General features: G+C 48.4%; 1 protein-coding gene across 1 annotated transcript in view; it reads left to right on the plus strand.

Moving 5' to 3' along the window:
• The first annotated feature begins 22,127 nt into the window (after positions 1–22,127).
• LOC142197275 (cystatin-like) overlaps positions 22,128–27,079 on the plus strand; it is a 376,276-nt gene continuing 371,324 nt past the window's right edge. Inside the window, exon 1 of the mRNA XM_075267448.1 lies at positions 22,128–22,187. Coding sequence (XP_075123549.1) covers positions 22,143–22,187 — 45 coding nt within the window. The 5' untranslated portion in view covers positions 22,128–22,142. The remainder of the gene's footprint in view (positions 22,188–27,079) is intronic.

Here is a 27,079-nt window from a genome sequence, read left to right on the forward strand (position 1 = left end):
GGCCTCACATCTCTCTCCTCTCTCCCTCCAGGCCTCACATCTCTCTCCTCTCTCCCTCCAGGCCTCACATCTCTCTCCTCTCTTCCTCCAGGCCTCACATCTCTCTCCTCTCTCCCTCCTGGCCTCACATCTCTCTCCTCTCTCCCTCCAGGCCTCACATCTCTCTCCTCTCTCCCTCCAGGCCTCATATCTCTCTCCTCTCTCTCTCCTGGCCTCACATCTCTCTCCTCTCTCCCTCCAGGCCTCACAGCTCTCTCGTCTCTCCTTCCTGGCCTCACATCTCTCTCTTTTCTCCCTCCAGGCCTCACATCTCTCTCCTCTCTTCCTTCAGGCCTCACAACTCTCTCCTCTCTCCCTACTGACCTCACATCTCTCTCCTCTCTCCCTCCAGGCCTCACATCTCTCTCCTCTCTCCTTCCTGGCCTCACATTTCTCTCCTCTCTCCCTCCAGGCCTCACATCTCTCTCCTCTCTCCCTCCAGGCCTCATATCTCTCTCCTCTCTATCTCCTGGCCTCACATCTCTCTCCTCTCTCCCTCCAGGCCTCACAGCTCTCTCCTCTCTCCTTCCTGGCCTCACATCTCTCTCCTCTCTCCCTCCAGGCCTCACATCTCTCTCCTCTCTTCCTTCAGGCCTCACATCTCTCTCCTCTCTCCCTCCTGACCTCACATCTCTCTCCTCTCTCCCTCCAGGCCTCACATCTCTCTCCTCTCTCCCTCCAGGCCTCACATCTCTTTCCTCTCTCCCTCCAGGCCTCACATCTCTCGCCTCTCTCCCTCCTGGCCACACTCCTCTCTCCCTCCAGTCCTCACATCTCTCTCCTCTCTCCCTCCAGGCCTTACATCTCTCTCCTCTCTCCTTCTAGGTCTCACATCTCTCTCCTTTCTCCCTCCAGGCCTCACATCTCTCTCCTCTCTCCCTCCTGGCCTCACGTCTCTCTCCTTTCTCCCTTCAGGCCTCACATCTCTCTCCCTTTAGGCCTCACATCTCTCTCCTCTCTCCCTCCAGGCCTCACATCACTCTCCTCTCTCCCTCCAGGCCTCACATCTCCCTCCTCTCCCCCTTTCAGGCCTCACATCTCTCTCCTCTCTCCCTCCAGGCCTCACATCTCTCTCCTCTCTCCCTCCTGGCCTCACATCTCTCTGCTCTCTCCCTTCAGGCCTCACATCTCTCTCCTCTCTCCCTCCAGGCCTCACATCTCTCTCCCTCCAGGCCTCATATCTCTCTCCTCTCCTCCTCTAGGCCTCACATCTCTCTTTTCTCTCCCTCCAGGCCTCACATCTCTCTCCTCTCTCCCTCCAGGCCTCACATCTCTCTCCTCTCTCCCTCCTGGCCTCACATCTCTCTCCTCTCTCCCTCCAGGCCTCTAGTCTCCTCTGTTCCTCCAGGCCTCACATCTCTCTCCTCTCTCCCTCCAGGCCTCACATCTCTCTCCTCTCTCCCTCCAGGCCTCACATCTCTTTCCTCTCTCCCTCCAGGCCTCACATCTCTCTCCTCTCTCCCTCTAGGCCTCACATCTCTCTCCTCTCTCCCTCCTGGCCTCACATCTCTCTCCTCTCTTCCTTCAGGCCTCACATCTCTCTCCTCTCTCCCTCCAGGCCTCTAGTCTCCTCTGTACCTACAGGCCTCACATCTCTCTCCTCTCTCCCTCCAGGCCTCACATCTCTCTCCTCTCTCCCTCCAGGCCTCACATCTCTCTCCTATCTTCCTCCAGGCCTCACATCTCTCTCCTCTCTCCCTCCAGGCCTCACATCTCTCTCCTCTCTTCCTCCTGGCCTCACATCTCTCTCCTCTCTCCCTCCAGGCCTCTAGTCTCCTCTCTTCCTCCAGGCCTCACATCTCTTTCCTCTCTCCCTCCAGGCCTCACATCTCTCTCCTCTCTCCCTCCAGGCCTCACATCTCTTTCCTCTCTCCCTCCAGGCCTCACATCTCTCTCCTCTCTCCCTCCAGGCCTCACATCTCTCTCCTCTCTCCCTCCAGGCCTCACATCTCTCTCCTCTCTCCCTCCAGGCCTCACATCTCTCTCCTCTCTCCCTCCAGGCCTCACATCTCTCTCCTCTCTCCCTCCTGGCCTCACATCTCTCTCCTCTCTCCCTCCAGGCCTCTAGTCTCCTCTGTTCCTCCAGGCCTCACATCTCTCTTCTCTCTCCCTCCAGGCCTCACATCTCTCTCCTCTCTCCTTCCTGGCCTCACATCTCTCTCCTCTCTCCCTCCTGGCCTCACATCTCTCTCCTCTCTCCCTCCTGGCTTCACATCTCTCTCCCTCCAGGCCTCATATCTCTCTCCTCTCCTCCTCTAGGCCTCACATCTCTCTTTTCTCTCCCTCCAGGCCTCACATCTCTCTCCTCTCTCCCTCCAGGCCTCACATCTCTCTCCTCTCTCCCTCCTGGCCTCACATCTCTCTCCTCTCTCCCTCCAGGCCTCACATCTCTCTCCTCTCTCCCTCCTTGCCTCACGTCTCTCTCCTTTCTCCTTTCAGGCCTCACATCTCTCTCCTCTCTCCCTCCAGTCCTCACATCTTACTCCTCTCTCCCTCCTGGCCTCATATCCCTCTCTTCTCTCCCTCCAGGCCTCACATCTCTCTCCTCCAGGCCTCACATCTCTCTCCTCTCTCCCTCCTGGCCTCTAGTCTCTTTCCTCTCTCCCTACAGGCCTCACATCTCTCTCCTCTCTCCCTCCAGACCTCACATGTCTCTCCTCTTTCCTTCCAGGCCTAACATCTCTCTCCTCTCTCCCTCCAGGCCTCTAGTCTCCTCTGTTCCTCCAGGCCTCACATCTCTCTCCTCTCTCCCTCCAGGCCTCACATCTCTCTCCTCTCTCCCTCCAGACCTCACATCTCTCTCCTCTTTCCTTCTAGGCCTAACATCTCTCTCCTCTCTCCCTCCAGGCCTCACATCTCTCTCCTCTCTCCCTCCAGGCCTCACATCTCTCTCCTCTCTTCCTCCAGGCCTCACATCTCTCTCCTCTCTCCCTCCTGGCCTCACATCTCTCTCCTCTCTCCCTCCAGGCCTCACATCTCTCTCCTCTCTCCCTCCAGGCCTCATATCTCTCTCCTCTCTCTCTCCTGGCCTCACATCTCTCTCCTCTCTCCCTCCAGGCCTCACAGCTCTCTCCTCTCTCCTTCCTGGCCTCACATCTCTCTCCTCTCTCCCTCCAGGCCTCACATCTCTCTCCTCTCTTCCTTCAGGCCTCACAACTCTCTCCTCTCTCCCTACTGACCTCACATCTCTCTCCTCTCTCCCTCCAGGCCTCACATCTCTTTCCTCTCTCCCTCCAGGCCTCACATCTCTCGCCTCTCTCCCTCCTGGCCTCACTCCTCTCTCCCTCCAGTCCTCACATCTCTCTCCTCTCTCCCTCCAGGCCTTACATCTCTCTCCTCTCTCCTTCTAGGTCTCACATCTCTCCTTTCTCCCTCCAGGCCTCACATCTCTCTCCTCTCTCCCTCCTGGCCTCACGTCTCTCTCCTTTCTCCCTTCAGGCCTCACATCTCTCTCCCTTTAGGCCTCACATCTCTCTCTTCTCTCCCTCCAGGCCTCACATCTCTCTCCTCTCTCCCTCCAGGCCTCACATCACTCTCCTCTCTCCCTCCAGGCCTCACATCTCCCTCCTCTCCCCCTTTCAGGCCTCACATCTCTCTCCTCTCTCCCTCCAGGCCTCACATCTCTCTCCTCTCTCCCTCCTGGCCTCACATCTCTCTGCTCTCTCCCTTCAGGCCTCACATCTCTCTCCTCTCTCCCTCCAGGCCTCACATCTATCTCCCTCCAGGCCTCATATCTCTCTCCTCTCCTCCTCTAGGCCTCACATCTCTCTTTTCTCTCCCTCCAGGCCTCACATCTCTCTCCTCTCTCCCTCCAGGCCTCACATCTCTCTCATCTCTCCCTCCTGGCCTCACATCTCTCTCCTCTCTCCCTCCAGGCCTCTAGTCTCCTCTGTTCCTCCAGGCCTCACATCTCTCTCCTCTCTCCCTCCAGGCCTCACATCTCTTTCCTCTCTCCCTCCAGGCCTTACATCTCTCTCCTCTCTCCCTCTAGGCCTCACATCTCTCTCCTCTCTCCCTCCTGGCCTCACATCTCTCTCCTCTCTTCCTTCAGGCCTCACATCTCTCTCATCTCTCCCTCCAGGCCTCACATCTCTCTCCTCTCTCCCTCCAGGCCTCACATCTCTCTCATCTCTCCCTCCAGGCCTCACATCTCTCTCCTCTCTTCCTCCAGGCCTCACATCTCTCTCCTCTCTCCCTCCAGGCCTCACATCTCTCTCCTCTCTCCCTCCTGGCCTCACATCTCTCTCCCCTCTCCCTCCAGGCCTCTAGTCTCCTCTGTTCCTCCAGGCCTCACATCTCTCTCCTCTCTCCCTCCAGGCCTCACATCTCTCTCCTCTCTCCCTCCAGGCCTCACATCTCTTTCCTCTCTCCCTCCAGGCCTCACATCTCTCTCCTCTCTCCCTCTAGGCCTCACATCTCTCTCCTCTCTCCCTCCTGGCCTCACATCTCTCTCCTCTCTTCCTTCAGGCCTCACATCTCTCTCCTCTCTCCCTCCAGGCCTCTAGTCTCCTCTGTTCCTCCAGGTCTCACATCTCTCTCCTCTCTCCCTCCAGGCCTCACATCTCTCTCCTCTCTCCCTCCAGGCCTCACATCTCTCTCCTCTCTCCCTCCAGGCCTCACATCTCTCTCCTCTCTCCCTCCAGGCCTCACATCTCTCTCCTCTCTCCCTCTAGGCCTCACATCTCTCTCCTCTCTCCCTCCTGGCCTCACATCTCTCTCCTCTCTCCCTCCAGGCCTCTAGTCTCCTCTGTTCCTCCAGGCCTCACATCTCTCTTCTCTCTCCCTCCAGGCCTCACATCTCTCTCCTCTCTCCTTCCTGGCCTCACATCTCTCTCCTCTCTCCCTCCTGGCCTCACATCTCTCTCCTCTCTCCCTCCTGGCTTCACATCTCTCTCCCTCCAGGCCTCATATCTCTCTCCTCTCCTCCTCTAGGCCTCACATCTCTCTTTTCTCTCCCACCAGGCCTCACATCTTTCTCCTCTCTCCCTCCTGGCCTCACATCTCTCTCCTCTCTCCCTCCTGGCCACACATCTCTCTCCTCTCTCCCTCCTTGCCTCACATCTCTCTCCTTTCTCCTTTCAGGCCTCACGTCTCTCTCCTTTCTCCTTTCAGGCCTCACATCTCTCTCCTCTCTCCCTCCAGTCCTCACATCTTACTCCTCTCTCCCTCCTGGCCTCACATCCCTCTCTTCTCTCCCTCCTGGCCTCACATCCCTCTCTTCTCTCCCTCCAGGCCTCACATCTCTCTCCTCCAGGCCTCACATCTCTCTCCCTCCAGGCCTCACATCGCTCTCCACGCTCCCTCCTGGCCTCACATCTCTCTCCTCTCTCTCTCCTGGCCTCACTCCTCTCTCCCTCCTGGCCTCATATCTCTCATCTCTCTCCCTCCAGGCCTCACATCTCTCTCCTCTCTCCATTCTGGCCTTACATCTTTCTCCTCTCTCCCTCCTGGTCTCACATCTCTCTCCTCGCTCTCACCAGGCCTCACATCTCTCTCCTCTCTCTCACCAGGCCTCACATCTCTCTCCTCTCTTCCTTCAGGCCTCACATCTCTCTCCTCTCTCCCTCCAGGCCTCACATCTCTCTCCGCTCTCCCTCCAGGCCTCACATCTCTCGCCTCTCTCGCTCCTGGCCCCACTCCTCTCTCCCTCCAGGCCTCACATCTCTCTCCTCTCTCCCTCCAGGCCTCACATCTCTCTCCTCTCTCCTTCTAGGCCTTACATCTCTCTCCTCTCCTCCTCCAGGCCTCAGATCTTTCTCCTCTCTCCCTCCTGGCCTCACGTCTCTCTCCGTTCTCCCTTCAGGCCTCACATCGCTCTCCTCTCTCCCTCCAGGCCTCACATCTCTCTCCTCTCTCCCTCCAGGCCTCACATCTCTCTCCTCTCTCCCTCCAGGCCTCACATTTCTCTCCTCTCTCCCTCCAGGCCTCACATCTCCCTCCTCTCCCCCTCCAGGCCTCACATCTCTCTCCTCTCTCCCTCAAGGCCTCACATCTCTCTCCTCTCTCCCTCCTGGCCTCACATCTCTCTCCTCTCTCCCTCCTGGCCTCACATCTCTCTCCTCTCTTCCTTCAGGCCTCACATCTCTCTCCTCTCTCCCTCCAGGCCTCTAGTCTCCTCTGTTCCTCCAGGCCTCACATCTCTCTCCTCTCTCCCTCCAGGCCTCACATCTCTCTCCTCTCTCCCTCCAGGCCTCACATCTCTCTCCTCTCTCCCTCTAGGCCTCACATCTCTCTCCTCTCTCCCTCCTGGCCTCACATCTCTCTCCTCTCTCCCTCCAGGCCTCTAGTCTCCTCTGTTCCTCCAGGCCTCACATCTCTCTTCTCTCTCCCTCCAGGCCTCACATCTCTCTCCTCTCTCCTTCCTGGCCTCACATCTTTCTCCTCTCTCCCTCCAGGCTTTACATCTCTCTCCTCTCTCCCTCCTGGCCTCACATCTCTCTCCTCTCTCCCTCCTGGCCTCACATCTCTCTCCTCTCTCCTTCCTGGTCTCACATCTCTCTCCTCTCTCCCTCCTGGCCTCACATCTCTCTCCCTCCAGGCCTCACATCTCTCTCCTCTCCTCCTCTAGGCCTCACATCTCTCTCCTCTCTCCCTCCAGGCCTAACATCTCTCTCCTCTCTCCCCCCAGGCCTCACATCTCTTTCCTCTCTCCCTCCAGGCCTCACATCTCTCTCCTCTCTCTCTCCAGGCCTCACTTCTCTCTCCTTTCTCTCCTGGCCTCACATCTCTCTCCTCTCTCCCTCCAGGCCTCACATCTCTCTTCTCTCCTCCTCTAGGCCTCACCTCTATCTCCTCTCTCCTGGCCTCACATCTCTCTCCTCTCTCCCTCCAGGCCTCACATCTCTCTCCTCTCTCCTTCCTGGCCTCACATCTCTCTCCTCTCTCCCTCCAGGCGTCACATCTCTCTCCTCTCTCCCTCCTGGCCTCATATCTCTCTCCTCTCTCCCTCCTGGCCTCACATCTCTCTCCCTCCAGGCCTCACATCTCTCTCCTCTCCTCCTCTAGGCCTCACATCTCTCTCCTCTCTCCCTCCAGGCCTAACATCTCTCTCCTCTCTCCCCCCAGGCCTCACATCTCTTTCCTCTCTTTCTCCAGGCCTCACATCTCTCTCCTCTCTCTCTCCAGGCCTCACTTCTCTCTCCTTTCTCTCCTGGCCTAACATCTCTCTCCTCTCTCCCCCCAGGCCTCACATCTCTCTCCTCTCTCCCTCCAGGCCTCACATCTCTCTCCTCTCTCCCTCCTGGCCTCACATCTCTCTCCTCTCTCCCTCCAGGCCTCACATCTCTCTCATCCCTCCCTTTTAGATGCAAATAAATACATAATTCTTCCTGATTCCCTGTGAGTGCCAGCAATTCCTTTTGTACATGGTTATGGCGGTGAGATGCCTTTTCTGAGCACCCAAACTAACAACTACCGAGTGACAGCCCACTACAATCAATGGTAGAAGTAATAGTGGGCATCCATATGTTCTGTATCCATAGAGGGCCAGCAGTGACTATAATGTCCTCTGGTGGGCCCGGGGACCCCCGTCTGTCACTGTATCACATATTACAGATATATACAGTAAGATAATAGGGGATAATAAGCATTTCTATCAGGGCCAGGTGTATGGAGGGGCCAGGTAGGAGCAGTGATATGGACCTAATAGAATAGTGTCTGTACAATAGAAGTCACCGGCACAATAACAATATACATTGCTCTTATTTATTAGGAGACAATTATCCAGAAGATCTTCTAGTCCAGTGAAGTCCATCATGGTAAGTCATGCAGCAGTGAGATATATATAATATGACAGAATTGATATATTTAGGGTTTTTTCCCCCATAAACCTAAATCTGAGTCCTGTATGGAGCCTATGTAAGCACATTGTTATACATCTGATGTCATGTGATGATCTCCCACCAGCTTATACTGGAGCTCATACATTTGTCCTGGCCATACTGTCGCCTCTTTCCTACCTTTATGGGAACCCCACAGGGAGCTGGGGGATGGGAGAGAAGCTACAAGTGTCCCATTGCCCATGAAATCTTATTAGAAATGACTGGAGACATTCATGTAAATGTTTCCTATAAACAGGGAGAAGCTGATGTGAAGAGAGACTAATACTGGTCAGTTCCTCACAGTCGCCCCCTAGTGTTCCCTGTAATACAGTCTGTGTAATGATCAGTCATGTCATAAGATCTTCAGTATTAGATCCCGCTCACTTACCAGCGTCCTCCGGTCTGCAGAGCGCTCACGTGGACGTCTTCTCTCATCTAATAACTGACCGCAGATAACTGATTTTTCTAATTCCTGTCCTGCAATCCTATTGGTTGTGGCTGCGGTTACCATGGTGACATATGATGCAGCCTGAGGAGTTAACCGTTTAAGTGCCAACACTGTTTTATCAACAAGGCCTTTGTATCTGTCTATTCACATTACTGTATAAGGTCTTGTTTATTGCAGGATAAGACACATATCACTAACTCATTCACTTGTAGTAACTCTCTTTAATGTGTGGAATATAAAACACCAATTCCGATATTGATTTAGCATTTTATATTTTACTCCATTCACCATACCTAACATATATTTATTTTATTTAATGGCTCAGTACGATTACATTGATAATAAATATCTATAGACTTTTTGTCTCACTGCTTTTGGAACTTGCATACTCATCATGCTTCGGGGGGTCATTGGGTGCCAACAATAAAGCGTCCTGAGACCTGCATGGCTCATCCAAGGGAATAATGGGCTCACTCACAAATTTGCCACAAATAAAGAACGGTTTCTGACCATCCTCCAAGAGCAAATGCCAATCCACAAAAAAAAAAAAAACCTGGGATTTATGCAGTAGAGTGAAGATGCTGCAGATATGAAAATCCACGACCTGCTGTGATATTTATGTGTCATTATTATGGTACATCTGAATGGGTTATAAAACCTCACATCCACTTGTACTATATTGTAAACTGCTGCAGATTGAGGCTCCGTTCCCACGGAGTAACACGCCGCTTATTCTGACACGTAAAGAGTCAGAATTCACATTCACATTAACAAGCAGTATAGATAGGATCCTTGTGATGGGACAACCCCTTTAAGGCTCCGTTTCCACAGTGTAACGCGCTGCTCATTCTGACGCGTAAACACGTGTCAGAGTGAGCGTTGTAAAGCAGAATCCCATTGACTTCAATGGGTGCCATCTTGCGCGCGCTACACATTGAAATCAATGGGTTAAGAAGCCTCCCATTGATTTTAAAGTGTAGTGCGCGTAAGATGGCACCCATTGAAGTCAATGGGATTCTGTTTTACAGCACTCTGACATGTGTTTACGTGTCAGAATGAGCAGCGCATTACTCTGTGGGAACGGAGCCTTAAGGTGCACAATTTGTTATAGAAATTCTCAGCAAATCTGCGACATCTGGCTCCGGCCTAGGTTATACAGGCATCATGGTGGGGTCTCTTACATAGATGAAGGCTGTCCTTTTGGAGGACCCAGTTGATCCATGCATGTCACCAGCAGCCAATTTATCTGTCAATGGCCTCTGTCAGCCAGGACAATTGAACATGTAACATTGGCAGCTGAAACAAGGACATTTTCAGAAATTTCTGAAATTTTTGTCCCTTGCTTACCCAGAAAATTTGCACTGCATGTCAAACGCATTTATACTCCCCCAAGGAAACTATTGCTAAAAATTGCATTTATTTTGGGATGTGTACTCTGTACCTGTTTTGTACCTGCATTGTGCAGACATACTGACTGTGCAGTATTGCTATTTTTACAGCCAACCAGCAGTTTTACCCAGAAAACAGTTGATAAAATCATCTTATTGGCCACCTGGTTCTGCAGGTAAAATTGTATATTCATCAGAAAAATCATATCAATAAATCCCGTCCTGATAACATGTCCAAATAATTCTAAGTCACACTTTGGCCACTACATAGATGCTCAGCCTGAAACAGTATCAAACTCAAGTGCCTAGGGTCCACCTGAAGAACTTGATCTGGGGGCCACCCAACAGCCTCCTGCTAATAGCCTACACCACGGCTCCTTCACTGAAATTTTACTGTGCTGACTATCTGGAACCAGTGCTGTACATTTCAGAATTTCTTCAGTATCGTCATCCCCTATAATACTGTGCATACCCCAATAACTCCACACAGTGGCCATATATGGTATGTATTACTCGACAGTGACCTCCATACAATATAAAATCTTCCCAGATCCCCCCTACAGCATAATGCTCCACAGTGGCCCCACAGAGTATAATATGCTCCTCAGCAGCCCAGCACAGCATAATAGGCTCCACACAGTGCTCCACTACATAGTATGCGCTATAGAATGGCCCCTCTACCATAATACTCCATAATGGCTCCACACAATATAATATGCTCCTCAAAGGGTCCCCAGTATAAAAAAATAAGAGTTATAGTTACCTTCCTTACCTCTCCTGGGCATCCTTGCGCTGTTTCACTGTCTCCAGCTTCCTCTTCTTTGGCTGATGTCACGTGTTCCGGGAGTCACACTGAGGCCTGTGATTGGGATGTTATAACGCCAGTGTGCCCCATGAAACTGTTGAGGCCCAGTCACAGGCCTCAACAGTGACCCCCTTCCCCCAGGGAACCGTAAGCTAGAAATGGCCAGGAGATGATGGCAGACTCCCAGGAGAGGGGAGTATAAATGTTTGTTAATTTTACTCACCTTTCCTGGGCAGGCTTTTATTGGAAAGGGACCCAGTAGCACATGACACAACACCAGGCCCCATCTCTCAGTGATGTGACCGGGGCCCTGGCCCTGCCTGGGTCCATCAGAGGATTTTACGGTCCTCCAGTGGGCCAGTCCAATGCTGGCCTCGAGACTGGTTTCTACTGGGCCCTGGACCTTAGTGGGCCTCTGCTGCTTTTCAGTTTTAACCCCTTTCCGTCGACAACATTTTTTGATTTTATATTTTGACTCGCCCCTTCCAAACCCCATAACTTTTTTATTTCTCCGCTCTCAGAGCCATATAAGATCTTAGTGTTTGCCGGACAAATTTTTCTTCATGATGCCACCATTATTTATTCTGTACAATGTACTGGGAAGCTGGAAAAAATATTCAGAATGGGGGGGATTTGAAGAAAAAGTGCATTTGTGCGATTTTCTTATGGAATTTGCTTTTACAGCGTTCACTGTTGTCAGGATCACATCCTCCATCTTGTATTCTGTCAGCCATCTTGTAACCTTTTTCTTATATAAGCTTCATAAGGATGTCTGTTTAGAGTCTAAGAGACCCCTTTAGGGGATAAGGCGTGTGGAATGTTGATAGTTGGGTTATAACTCCTTATCTGTTTGTGGTAAGGGTCTCATCTTTGAAGGTGTGTGTAGAAACAGGTTCTATAACCTGTTGATCGTTAGCCACAGACTGGACTGGTCAGACAGCATGTGATCATTATTTCTCTGACGGTGATATATACATCTAGAATTAGTGTAAGATGTTGGTTTACACATAAATATTTTAGATTCTTCTTTATGTCATGAGAAAGGTCATTCCAGGTTGGAAAGTAATAATGAGATGCAGATTACATTAGACCATATCCAATAGTCATGTGCCACAGCTTATGTTATAACCAATCATGTCAAGTCCAACCTGCTTTTGTCTGTATAAATACTACCTCTCTGTAACAATAAATCAGAATCCATTTTGATACACCACCATCTGTGTCTTCGTGATTCTCCAGGTCAAAGATGGCTGTAGCCGATCTTGGCCTGTTATTTAATTTGAAACTACAACAACATATGCTCTGGGGGTCTATGCCCCCAACACTACAATTGGTCCTGTACATTTCAATGGGCCCATACACATAGATCCTGTTTTTGCCGCTTTGTGTCCGGGACAAATTGAGCTGTAAAATATAGAGCAGGTCCTATATATGTCCTATACCTTTCCTACACCTGTCCTATATATGTCCTATACCTTTCCTACACCTGTCCGTATTTGCAGCCCTGTCAGTTTATTTTTAATCTATAGGTCAGTGAAAACCATATCCGTGCCATTTCTGTGCAGGAGGCCTAAGGCTGAAGCACCACGTTGCGTTAACACAGTGTTTTGGTTGCAAATTTTGCTGCGGTTTTATGAGCCAAAATCACCGATGTACCGTTTCAACACACCACGAACACGTAACGGTCGATAATAATGTCACCAATCTGCCTTACTGTCCACCTTAGAATTACCCGGCGTCCCTTCACAAACTAGAACTGAAGATTGGCGTCCCTGTTCTACTCATGCGTAATCTGGATGCACCCCGATTGTGTAATGGCACGAGGCTACGTGTCACACAACTAGGAACAAATATCATTGCAGCCACTATTCTTACAGGAGCAGCTACAGGTGACAATGTGTTAACCCCGCGCATTCCAATTATACCAAATAATTTCCCATTTCAATTCAAATGACTACAATTTCCCCTTAAATTGGCTTTTACAATGACCATTAATAAATCCCAAGGACAAACGCTGAAAGTAGCAGGAATACATTTGGCCACACCAGGCTTCTCACATGGAAAACTTTATGTTGCTTGCTCAAGAGTATCCTGTGCCCAAAACTTACATGTACTGGCGGAAAATAACAAATCATACAATGTCGTATATCGAAGTATATTAACTTGTAATACCGCTGTCCCAAACACACTATGTACAGTTTATAACAACACCATATAGCAGCTGAAATACAAATTACATTCAACACAAAAGTCTCACGAATTCTCAGAATTAAAGCAAAAACAAGATACAAAGTTACATTTCATATCCCATACCTTATACACAGTACCAAAACCTTACCCGCGCCTGTATATACCCACTTCTACAATCACCGCAGACGAAGTCGCGGGTACCAGCTAGTAATATTATAAATGTTAAAGTTTGGATGTTTGTTCCTCAATCATGCAAAAACGGCTGAATGGATTTGATTGAAATTCAGGATTGTAACCTCGATTAAAATATAGGCTGCTTTTTATCCCGGTAAATGACATGGATTCACGACAGTTATGAATTTATGTTCACATACTATAATACACAGTGCTTATCTCAGCTTCTGAGAAAGTCAGGGCTGTTATCTCTGTGTAAACACACACTAACCCTCAGTGTTGGCGCATTAGCATATTATCTGATCTGCTCCAGGCACTGCAGACAAACTGACATGGGCAAACACCTTCAATCCAAATTGGCAGTTTGTCAATTTTAAACATGTTGGGAAAAAGAAAATCTAATTTGTCACAAACAACAAGAGTTATGAAGGAAGCCAGAAGTCACAGAGGTCTCCTCAAGCGAACCTGACAGGGATCATTGACGCCAACAACACATGCATTATATGCCATTGCAGCAAGCTGCTGAGATGGCGGAACAATTATAGGCACGGCGCGAAGAACAACTTCACTGCCAGTCCAGTTTGAGACTTGCCGAAACCGCGGAGCATGCCGATCATCAACGCCCACAACACCCTCATTGTATTGCGTCGCAGCGAGCTGCTGAGATGCCCCAACAATCACGGGCACAGCACGAGGAATGAGTTCAGCAACAGGCCAGCTTGACAGCTGTCGAAATGCCAGAGCAGGCGGATCATCAACACCAGCAACATGTTCATTATATACAGTAGCATCCCAGTGACCTGCTGAGATGCCCAAAAAATCACAGCCACAGCGCAAGGAACAAGTTCAGCAGCAGGACAGCTTAAGAGCTGCCAAAACGCTGGAGCAGGCAAACCATCGACGGCAGCAATTTGCTGAATATAGGCGGATCATCCACTCCAACAACCCGCAGACGAAGTATATAAGTGTTAAAAATCATAATTATATGTAATGGAAAATTTAAAGGATGTGCTGTGTGGTGTCTGGCAGGTATAAACCCCCCCTCCACAAATAACCCCCTGCTCTATAGACCACTAGTTCATGACCCTCCTTTGTACTGATAAGTCCATAGATAATAATGTTTCCTGCAAGCACGTCTAACCACTGACTGTTTCCTGTAAGTAACTATCATATAACGCTGTGCTCTGAGATGACATGCGGGCAATCTGACATATGCACATGATGTTATCAGGTCTCTCTCTATATGCAAATAAACAACCTTCCTGATTTATTTGACCATTATTGATAGATAATGTAATTCTCCTAACACCGGCAATGCCCCACATGTGGTTGTAATCTGCTATATGGGTACGTGGTGATGCTCAGAATGGAAACAGTGCCATTTGGCTTTCGGAGGGCAGATCTTGCTGTAATACTTTTCAAGTGCCATGTCACATTTACAGAGCCCATCAAATACCAGTACAATCAAGTAACCCCATTTTAGAATCTACACCCCACTAGGAATTTTACAAGGGGTATTATCATTTTGAGACTAAGAGTGCTTCCCAAAAATCAATGTAAAATTGACAGTTTTAAAAGAAATATGCAATTTCAGAACCCAATACACCCCGCTTTGTGCTATCAGAGACACGCACTCCTAAAACCATTAGGGCAAGTTCACATGTAGTTTTTTGGTCAGGATTTTGTGGCCGTATCCGCCTCAAAATCCTGACCAAAAAGACGGCTCCCATTGAAATCAAGGGGAGCCGCTCAGGAGTTTTTTCCGGGACCCGTTTCTTCCAGCTCCTGGAAAGAAGAAGCGACATGCTCATTCTTCAGGCCGAGTCGCCTCGCGATTCAGCCTGAAGACACTCCCTCCTCCAGACTAGGCCCATTCATTGGGCTTAATCCAGAGCAGAGTGCACGGCTATCCGGCTTTTGTTCCGGAACCTGAGGCGGCCTCCACGTCAGGTTCTGGACCAAAAATCGCTGTGTGAACTTACCCTTAAGTGGGCTATCCCAAGTACAAAGAAGTTATATATGTGGGTGTAAACTACTGCTTGGGCACACAACGGGGCTCAGAAGGGAAAAAGTGATATTTTGGTTTTTGGACGTCATGCCACTTTTGCAGAAGCCTGAAATGCCGGGTAAATGGAATCCGCAGACATGTGAGCCCACTTTGGAAACTACAAAGGACTTTATCAAGTGACATAGTGAGCATTTTAACCCTTGAGCGTTGCTGATACAAGCCGGGCACAACATATTACACACTAAAATGACATATTTCTGGAAAAATTGTCATTTTCACCTTTCATCGTCATCTGCGTATTCATTTATCCTACTAATATTATAAATGTGAAAGTTTGTGTGTTTGGATGTTTGGATGTTTGTGAGTTTGGATGTTTGTACCTCAATCACGCTAAAACGCCTGGACGGATTTGCGTGCAATTTTCCACAAACATAGTTTTCCCTTAGGATTGAGTCACAGGCTACTTTTGGTGCCACTAAACAACATGGCTTCCTAGCTGGAGACTCACAAAAGCAGGACTCCTAGCCCCAGCTATAGACTCACACACACTGCCTGGCATTTCCTGCCTCAACCTGCCTGCACACTCCTTACTGTCACCTCAGGAGTAGCCCTCACTCTACTCACTCACATTTACATATACGGTAGCTTTCCACTATATAACACATCACATTGTCTGTATCACTACACACACACAACACATCACATTGTAATTACATGTATCTCCTATCACTGCTATATACAGAGCCTGATACATAGATACCCCTGTACACAGGCTGTATATACTATATAATTACATGTATTACCTATCACTGCTATATACAGTGCCTGATACATATATACTCCTGTACACAGGCTGTATATACTATATAATTACATGTATCTCCTAGCACTGCTAAATACAGAGCCTGATACATAGATACCCCTGTACACAGGCTGTATATACTATATAATTACATGTATTACCTATCACTGCTATATACAGCGCCTGATACATATATACTCCTGTACACAGGCTGTATATACTATATAATTACATGTATCTCCTATCACTGCTATATACAGAGCCTGATACATATATACTCCTGTACACAGGCTGTATATACTATATAATTACATGTATCTCCTATCACTGCTATATACAGTGCCTGATACATATATACTCCTGTACACAGGCTGTATATACTATATAATTACATGTATCTCCTATCACTGCTATATACAGAGCCTGATACATATATACTCCTGTACACAGGCTGTATATACTATATAATTACATGTATCTCCTATCACTGCTATATACAGTGCCTGATACATATATACTCCTGTACACAGGCTGTATATACTATATAATTACATGTATCTCCTATCACTGCTATATACAGTGCCTGATACATATATACTCCTGTACACAGGCTGTATATACTATATAATTACATATATCTCCTATCACTGCTATATACAGTGCTGATACATATATACTCCTGTACACAGGCTGTATATACTATATAATTACATGTATTACCTATCACTGCTATATACAGTACCTGATACATATATACTCCTGTACACAGGCTGTATAGCACATCACATTGTCTGTATCACAACATACACAATATAACACATCAAATCACATTTGCTAGCCCACCAAACTTTTTAAAGCACCTTTACAGTTTCACACGTCTGTGTCCGCCCAATTCTCAAATCACCGCAGACGAAGTCGCGGGTAAAAGCTAGTAGATAATAAATTATATCAACACTTGGGAGTTAAAAATGCTCACCGTACCCCTGGATAAATTCCTTCAGGGGTGTACGTTCCAAAAGGGGCTCACACGTCAGGGGATTCCACTTAACTTTTTAGGAGTTCTGCAAAAGTGGCATGACGTCCAAAAACCAAAGTGTCTATATATGTTCTCAAAAAAAAACACATGGCGCTCCTTTAATCAGGGACCAAATAACAGTTATACTAACATATGACATTAAGTAGGTTGTCCATGAGGTTTTTCCACAACTTCCGGCTGATCCCAGTGTATAGATCTACCACTGCATCTGTCTCTCTCTGCATCATGTTCTATTTACTGCTGATACTGCCCGCTACCCCTACCCAGCTGGAAATCATCTTCTGCGGCCAGGGGTGTAACTAGCAAAAACTGGGCCCCTCCACATAGTATAATGTCACACAGTGGCCCCTGCACACAGTATAATGTCCCATAGTGGCCCTTTCACACAGTATTATGTCCCATAGTGGCCCCTACACACAGTATTATGTCCCATAGTGGCCCCTTCACACAGTATTATGTCCCATAGTGGCCCCTTCACACAGTATAATGTCCCAAAGTGGCCCCTTCACACAGTATAATGTCCCACAGTGGCCCCTGCACACAGTATAATGTCCCATAGTGGCCCTTCCACACAGTATAATGTCCCATAGTTGCCCCTCCACACAGTATAATGTCCCATAGTTGCCCCGCCACACAGTATAATGTCCCATAGTTGCCCCTCCACACAGTATAATGTCCCATAGTGGTCCCTGCGCACAGTATAATGTCCCATAGAGGCCCCTTCACACAGTATTATGTCCCATAGTGGCCCTGCACACAGTATTATACCCCATAGTGGCCCCTACACACAGTATAATGTCCCATAGTGGCCCCTTCACACAGTATAATGTCCCACAGTGGCCCCTGCACACAGTATAATGTCCCATAGAGGCCCCTTCACACAGTATTATGTCCCATAGTGGCCCTGCACACAGTATTATACCCCATAGTGGCCCCTACACACAGTATAATGTCCCATAGTGGCCCCTTCACACAGTATAATGTCCCACAGTGGCCCCTGCACACAGTATAATGTCCCACAGTGGCCCCTGCACACAGTATAATGTCCCATAGTGGCCCTTTCACACAGTATAATGTCCCACAGTGGCCCCTGCACACAGTATAATGTCTCACAGTGGCCCCTGCACACAGTATTATGTCCCATAGTGGCCCCTTCACACAGTATTATGTCCCATAGCGGTCCTTCCACACAGTATAATGTCCCATAGTTGCCCCTCCACACAGTATAATGTCCCATAGTTGCCCCTCCACACAGTATAATGTCCCATAGTTGCCCCTCCACACAGTATAATGTCCCATAGTTGCCCCTCCACACAGTATAATGTCCCATAGTTGCCCCTGCACACAGTATTATGCCCCATAGTGGCCCCTGCACACAGTATTATGCCCCATAGTGGCCCCTACACACAGTATAATGTCCCATAGTGGCCCCTCCACACAGTATAATGTCCCATAGTTGCCCCTCCACACAGTATAATGTCCCATAGTTGCCCCTGCACACAGTATTATGCCCCATAGTGGCCCCTGTACACAGTATTATGCCCCATAGTGGCCCCTGCACACAGTATTATGTCCCATAGTGACCCCTTCACACAGTATTATGTCCCATAGCGGTCCTTCCACACAGTATAATGTCCCATAGTTGCCCCTCCACACAGTATAATGTCCCATAGTTGCCCCTCCACACAGTATAATGTCCCATAGTTGCCCCTCCACACAGTATAATGTCCCATAGTTGCCCCTCCACACAGTATAATGTCCCATAGTTGCCCCTGCACACAGTATTATGCCCCATAGTGGCCCCTGCACACAGTATTATGCCCCATAGTGGCCCCTACACACAGTATAATGTCCCATAGTGGCCCCTCCACACAGTATAATGTCCCATAGTGGCCCCTCCTCACAGTCCCTCACTAGAATCCCATCTACTTTGCTGTGACTGTAAAGTGGCGTGTATTATTCCGCGGAATTTACACCACGTGGGACCCCGGCCTAAGAGAGCAGTAATTATGAATAACCTCAACCTCCAATGATCTGAAGCAACAGAAAAGTGGCAAAAATTCCTCCAGGTAAAAGCCATTGATTCACGGGAGAATGTAGTTTTTCACAGATGATTTTCTAATTTTGGTTTCATTATTGGTAAATAAATATTGGCACAGAAGAATCTGGTGTGTTCTTCTTCATCTGAGGATTTATCTCATTTAAAGACCCAAATTTTCTTATAATATCCTGATATATAGTCAGAGAATTCAAGTAGGACGGACCTTTACTCATGACTGCACCGAGTCACCCTCACCAACCCAGCCCGAGACCCTGATACTTACATGTAGTCACCCTCACCAACCCAGCCCGAGACCCTGACACTTACATGTAGTCACCCCCACCACCAGGCCCTGACACATGTAGTCACCCCCACCACCAGGCCCTGACACTTACATGTAGTCACTCCCACCACCAGGCCCTGACACATGTAGTCACCCCCACCACCAGGCCCTGACACTTACATGTGTAATGTCCCGGTACTGCTAGTCCAATTCCCTCTAGTAGTCCGTGCAGACCGAGATGGTATGGACATTTGCATATAAGGTAAAGCGTTTATTCCCCCTTCATTGCTTCATTTCTAATTTTCCAGAGCCAGCACACAGGGGGTCTATTAATGCGCCATCTTGTGGATGTTTTTGTGTACTACACCTGTCTATATTTACCATTGTAATGTAATTTGAGCTGGCACTGTAAAGGGAGTGTCCATTATAATTAGGTGACCTCCAGGACCACTCAAGGGAGCTTGGCTGGCCTGGAGGCGGAGCTGAGTGACCGCCCTCTCTAGAGAGGGGGTTGGGAACTTGTTCTTTTTGTCTTTGGTGTGGAGCTGAGCACATGGGAAGCTGTAAAAATGGCAGCTAAGTCTCCGGAAAATTGTAACAGAGACGTCTTTTCCTCTGTACCCAAGATTCTTCTCAGTGAATACTTTCTTCTGAATCTCCAAGCAGAGATGTCTTTTCCTCTGCCTCCAAGATGTTCCTCAGAGAGTGTTTTCCTCTGAAGCTCCACGTCTCTACGAGTAGGCTGTCCTGTTCTCCATCCATGTGAGAACTCCACACGTATCTCCCTATTCAAGTAAGTCTTTGGGACAAATCTATATTTAAGGAGCCCATAGCTAGTCCGACGGAAATTGAGGGTCCCCTGCCGTCGATAACTTGTATCTCCTCTTCTATATACGTGTACCCAGTTGTTGAAGTCTAACCCCCTGGATACAGGCCATCCTTACAAGTATATACAAGTTTAACTTCCCAAGCAACTACGAGTTAACCAAGCTCAAGGTATTCTTGCTCCAAGCTCCATCACCTGATTAAGTGGACACTGTCTATAAAGATCACTGTATTGTATGTGAAAAATCACTCCGTCATCTGTATATTTGTATCAACTCGTCCTGCTAGTAAAAAGAGCAACGATTACCCCCGAAGCCTGGTAGTCTGTTGTCACTGTCAGATATCAGAGTGGGGGCGGGTAATCGGGGACATCAAAAAGGGAGATTTTGTGCACTTTTGGGACCCAGGGACCCCCTGAAAGCCGGCCACATCTGATATATTACCCGTGATAGCAGCCCTGGCCCTCCTGATTGTTGCACATGTAGTCACCACCAGACCCTGACACTCACCTGCGGTCACCAGTAACATCAGCAGTAAGTAGAGGGGATGTGTCCGCACCTTCATGTTCTCCACAGCTCTGTATTTCCCAGTTCTTGTCCTACACCCTGTAATGACCGTGACGGAGTCTCACATTCCTCATTATTTTACTTTGACATTATATTTTCTTTCCTCTAAGAGAAAAAACAGGTCTGACATGCATACTCACACACTGCACTGTATACTGACACTACACACTGTATACCACAGGGATCCCGACGTAATACAGGTACTTAGGCATGTTAGATGCCCCCAGACATGGTTCCCCTGCTGCCCCAGTTGCATTCCAGGGTGTTGGCATCATTTCCTGGGGTGCCATAGTGGACTTGGTGACTCTCCTGAGTCGAATGGTGGGATCCCCTGAAACAAGCATTTTTTCCCCATAGACTATAATGGGGTTCAATATTTGTTCAAATAGTCGAATATTGAGGGGCTATCGAATATCACTGTTCACTGTTCGCTCATATCTAGTAAGTAACACTGCTTATTATGTTCCCTCACCTCCCCTGGGGCTCCAATTATTATACTTGGGGGTTTGAAAAGACCCCGAGTATAATAATACAGTGATACCTCGGTTCTCGAACGCCTTGACTTTCGACCAAATCGGTATTCGAACAGGAAATTCGAGAAAATTTTGTCTTGGAATCCGAACAAATATTTGGAACTCGAACAGCCGAACGTCCGAGATTAGCCGAGTTGAGCCGAATGGCGTTCATTCGGCCCAGCGCCTTGCCTGCGTCATCATTGTGAGTCAGTGAGAGAGAGAGAGTACTGCACTGTACTGCAAATTACTGTACTGTACACTGAATTTAACCCTTAGACATGGGTCCAAAGAAAGCCAGAAGTGGTAATGCAGACAAAGGTAAGCGGAAAGCTGTGAGAACAACGATTGAACTCAAGAAAGAAATCATTGGCAAATATGAACAGGGCACACGTGTGTTGGATCTGTCTGCAGAGTATGGCATGCCAAAATCAACCATCTCTACCTTCCTTAAGAATAAAGCTGTTATAAAGGCTGCCAGTGTTGCCAAAGGTGTTACACTGTTAACTAAGCAAAGGCCTCAGATAATGGAGGAAATGGAGAAGCTGCTCCTTATTTTCATTAAAGAAAAAGAGTTAGCAGGTGACAGCATCAATGAAGTCGTTATTTGTGAGAAAGCACTCCAAATATTTAGTGACCTGAACACAGAAACACCTGGTACAAGTGGTGAAGGTGCTTTCACGTTTAAAGCCAGCAGAGGTTGGTTTGAGAATTTCAGACATAGAAGTGGCATACATCGCGTCACTAGGCATGGGGAGGCAGCTAGTGCAAACCAGCAGGCTGCTAATAGCTTCATAAAAGAATTTAGTGACTATGTCAAGGCAGAAGGGTTTGTTCCTGAGCAGGTCTTCAACTGCGATGAGACCGGATTATTCTGGAAAAAAATGCCAGCCAACACCTACATAACCAAAGAGGAAAAAGCACTACCAGGGAACAAGCCTATGAAAGATAGGCTTACTCTTTTGTTTTGTGCAAATGCAAGTGGTGATTGCAAGGTAAAACCCTTGCTTGTCTATCATTCTGACAATCCCCGGCCATTCAAAAGACACAATGTCATGAAGAGTAAATTGGCTGTGATGTGGCGGTCTAACACCAAAGCTTGGGTTACCCGACAATTCTTTACAGAGTGGGTGCGTGAAGTTTTTGCACCTCGAGTGAAGGAATACCTGACAGGAAAAAATTTGCCATTAAAATGTCTATTAGTGATGGACAATGCTCCTGCTCACCCCCCAGCTTTAGAAGAAGATCTAGTTGATGACTATAGCTTCATAAAAGTAAAATTCTTACCCCCCAATACAACCCCTATTCTGCAACCCATGGACCAACAGGTCATATCCAATTTTAAGAAATTGTACACAAAGGCCCTCTTCCAGAAGTGCTTTGAAGTGACAAATGACACACAGTTAACTCTGAGGGAATTTTGGAAAGAACACTTCAACATCCTGAATTGTGTAAACTTGATTGACACTGCTTGGAGTAATGTCACTCATCGCACATTGTATGCTGCATGGCGAAAACTTTGGCCCGAAAGGGACAGTGAGGCTTTAGAACCTGAGTCAGCTCCTGTCGTTGATGAAGATGTTGCTGTGGTTGATGATGTTGTGGCCATAGGAAAGACCATGGGCCTTGACATTCAACAAGATGACATCAACGAACTTGTGGAAGGTCACGCTGCTGAGTTAACCACCGAGGATCTGATGCACCTACAACAACAGCAGCAGAAGGATATGGTTGAAGAAATTTCTTCTGAAGAAGAGGAGAGAGTGGAGGATATTTCTAGTGGCCTTATTCATGAAATGTGTGCTAAATGGGCAGAAATCGCCAATTTTGTTGAACAACATCACCCTGATAAAGTGGTAGCAAATAGAGCAGTTAACATTTTTAATGACAATGTTATGTCCACTTTCCGCAAAATTTTGCAAAGGAGAAAAAAACAGCAAACCATTGACAAATTCTTCCGTAAAGAAATCAGACAAGCAACTGCAGAGCAAGATTCTGATTCTCCTCAGCAAAAGAGACAGAGAACAGAAACACCCAAAGAGCAGTTACCCTCTGTTTTTATTGAAGAGGACTTCCCATCAGAACAATAACCATCCCCCTTCCCGCCTCCCTCCACTTTCATTCCCTCCTGCCATAAAGGTTGGTACAGGTACAGTAAATGAAACACAATTTACTGTACTGTACAGTACATTTTATTTTTTTTTGTTTTAATAAATACACTTTTATTTCTTATTTCTTGTTGAGACTCATGTTTTTCTACATATTATATACAAATTAGGCCAGTAAATAGGCATTTTCTGGTTCTTGGAACGAATTAATCCAGTTTCCATTATTTCCTATGGGTTTTTTTGTTTCGGTTCTCGAACAATTTGGTTCTCGACCGACCTCCCGGAACGAATTATGTTCGAGAACCGAGGTATCACTGTAGTGGTAGTGGGATCGCGGCCTGGGCCTATTCACTACCGCCCTCTGCGGCCTATAGTACAAGGGGAAGCGGGGGCAGCAGTGAGAAGGCCTGGGGAGGTTGGTAAATAGGCCGATACCTGTTGGGCATACTCCAGCAGGTAGCGGCCTATTATAAAACAAAAAGATATTTTACTTATCAACCTCGCTGCTGCTCCCACTGCTGCCTCCTCTTCATCCGGCAGTAAGACGTCTGAACAAGCGCAGGAGAGTGTTAGTTTAGGGGGAAAAAAAAGTTAAAAAAAATTTAAAAATCACCCGTGCTGCCGCCCCCTCCAGAGCATCACCTGAGGCTGTCGCCTCACCTCGTCTCATTAGAGGTGCGGCGCTGTGTGTGATGTCATCGAGGCGTAACTAGGAATTGCAGGGCCCCGTGGCGAACTTTTGACATGGCCCCTCCCCCGATCGTATTATGCCCCATAGTGGCCCCTGCACACAGTATTATGTCCCATAGTGGCCCCTGCACACAGTATTATGCCCCATAGTGGCCCCTGCACACAGTATTATGCGCCACAGTGGCTCCTGCACACAGTATTATACCCCATAGTGGCCCCTGCACACAGTATTATGCCCCATAGTGGCCCCTGCACACAGTATTATGCCCCATAGTGGACCCAGTACACGGTATTATGTCCCACAGTGACCCCTGTATACAGTATTATGCTCCTTAGTGACCCCTACAAACAGTATTATGCCCCATAGTGGTCCCAGTACACAGTATTATGTCCCATAGTGGCCCCTGCACACAGTATTATGTCCCATAGTGGCCCCTGCACACAGTATTATGCCCCATAGTGGCCCCCGCACACAGTATTATACCCCATAGTGGCCCCTGCACACACTATTATGCCCCATAGTGGCCCCTGCACACACTGTTATCCCCCATAGTGGCCCCTGCACACACTATTATGCCCCATAGTGGCCCCTACACACACTATTATGCCCCATAGTGGCCCCTGCACACACTATTATGCCCCATAGTGGCCCCTGCACACAGTATTATGCCCCATAGTGGACCCAGTACACGGTATTATGTCCCATAGTGACCCCTGTATACAGTATTATGCACCATAGTGACCCCTACAAACAGTATTATGCCCCATAGTGGTCCCAGTACACAGAATTATGCCCCATAGTGGCCCCGACACACAGTATTATGCCCCATAGTGGCCCCTGTACACACTATTATGCCCCATAGTGGCCCCTGTACACACTATTATGCCCCATAGTGGCCCCTGTACACACTATTATGCCCCATAGTGGCCCCTGCACACACTATTATGCCCCATAGTGGCCCCTGTACACACTATTATGCCCCATAGTGGCCCCCTACACAAACTATTATGCCCCATAGTGGCCCCTGCACACAGTATTATGCTCCATAGTAGCCCCTGCACACACTATTGTGCCCCATAGTGGCCCCTGCACACACTAATCTGCCCCATAGTGGCCCCTGTACACACTATTATGCCCCATAGTGGCCTCTGCACAAAGTATTATACCACATAGTGGCCCCTACACACACTATTATGCCCCATAGTGGCCCCTGTACACACTATTATGCCACATAGTGGCCTCTGCACAAAGTATTATACCCCATAGTGGCCCCTGCACACACTGTTATGCCCCATAGCGGCCCCTGCACACACTATTATGCCCCATAGTGGCCCCTGCACACACTATTATGCCCCATAGTGGCCCCAGCACACACTATTATGTCCCATAGTGGTCCCTGCACACAGTATTATCCCCCATAGTGGCCCCTGAACACACTATTATGCCCCATAGTGGCCCCAGCACACACTATTATGCCCCATAGTGGCCCCTGCACACAGTTTTATGCCCCATAGTGGACACGCATGAACAATTATCTTTTCAAACCCCAGAGTATAATAATCGGAGATCCAGGGTCGATAAAAACATTAAAAAAAACAGTTTGTACCTATCCCGGGCTCCGCTGCACTCGCCGCCACTGTCGGCCATCTTCAATGATGTCTGGGACGTCAGGTGACCGGGGGGCCTGCGGCGTGGTGCATATGGACGCAGGTCTTGGTCATGTAACGTCAGGGACGTCACGCAAGTAGGCCCGAAGCCTGCCTGGAGAGGTAACAGTGTTTCTTATGTTCCTTACCTCTCTTGGGCCTCCGATCATCATACTTGGGGGTCCGAAAAGACTCCAAAGTATAATAGTGCTTGTGGGGCCTGCGGCGTCACTTACCGATCCCAGCCCCTGCGAGGATCAGTAAGTAAGTAGGGCCCGTTACCCGTTAAGGCCTATTTAAAAAAAAAAACAAAAAAAAACAAAAACAACGCAGTGGTAGCGGCTGTCGCCGGGCCCACTAATGTCCCGGGCCCTGTGGCAGCCACTACACCCCTGCTACCACGGTAGTTACAACCCTGATCGAGGAGACCAATAGACAGCCCTGAACCCTGCGAGGAGGCCCAAAATAAGTAAGAGGAGGTAAATATGAATGTTTGTTATTTTCTTGGCCTCCACCTATTATACTGTAATATCTGAAGAGACCCCAGACCCAAATCACGTCACTTCTTGGTCTATCCGAACTTGTTCGATTTGAAATGTATCAGGGACCACGAACCACTAGAACCGAAACAAAACGAATCTTGGACGCTTCGCCCATCTCCAGTCCCGGGCCCATAAAGGACTACGTCTTATTTTTTGATGGAGAGCGGGCAACTTTTTATTCTCTGCAACAATAACAATCCCGGCAAAGTCAACCTGATCCATAAACTGGGAATTCTGTATATCTGCATTGTGATCTGCCTGCAGATACAGCCCCAGATTGTGACCCAATGTCTGTACAATTTTGTGAAATTCATTCCCTATAGTCTACAAAAGCTGCATGCTATCCTCTAGTGGTTCAGCAGCGTACAACATTGTAACCCCGTGTCTACACTGCACTTGCTCGTTGCTGCTTTACTGCAAAAATTGCAAAATGTGTAGTTTTCCTGCAATGGTCAAGGGGACCTTTCACCAACTCCAACTCTTTACATCCTCCAGTAGTCGCAGCTCCACTGATTCTGGTTCAGTTGGATTTTTTTGTCTAGCACCCCCACCGTTCCTGAGCAACCAGTGGTGTTAGCTTCAGTGCTCAATATGATAAGTAAGCTCTCTACTGTCAGGTGGGTGGAGCAGATGGTCAGGGACCGCCCAGCTGACAGTAGAGAACACAATTTTGCTGAAACTAACTGCACTGGTCTGGAGAGCCTTTCTATTCAGGGACGCAGCTATAGTTGGGTGCAGAGGTTCACACTATCATCGGCCTCTCTCGATGGACCCAAATAACAAAGAGTCCAATGGACGGCTCTGACTATAATGGGGTCCATTGTTTTTAAACTGAAGTCGGTGGAAGACAAAGCTCAAAGGTTTATAGCAGCAAAAAGAATAATCTGTATCATGGCACCGATGTAAGGCAGCGGCATTATTTATTAGAGGCGGCAGAGCTCAATGGTGTAAGGCAGAAGCATTGGTGGCATCACTGGTGGGCAGCAGGCAGTGGCAGTTGTTAATGGTGTCAGGCGGAGGCATTGGTGGCATCAGTGGTGGGCAGCAGGCGGTGGTGTCATTAATGGTGTCAGGTGGAGGCATTGGTGGCATCAGTGGTGGGCAGCAGGCGGTGGTGTTATTAAAGGTGTCAGGCGGAGGTGGCATCACTGGTGG

The sequence above is a fragment of the Leptodactylus fuscus genome, chromosome 3 (genome assembly GCF_031893055.1).
Source record: "Leptodactylus fuscus isolate aLepFus1 chromosome 3, aLepFus1.hap2, whole genome shotgun sequence".
Taxonomy (NCBI): Eukaryota; Metazoa; Chordata; class Amphibia; order Anura; family Leptodactylidae; genus Leptodactylus; species Leptodactylus fuscus.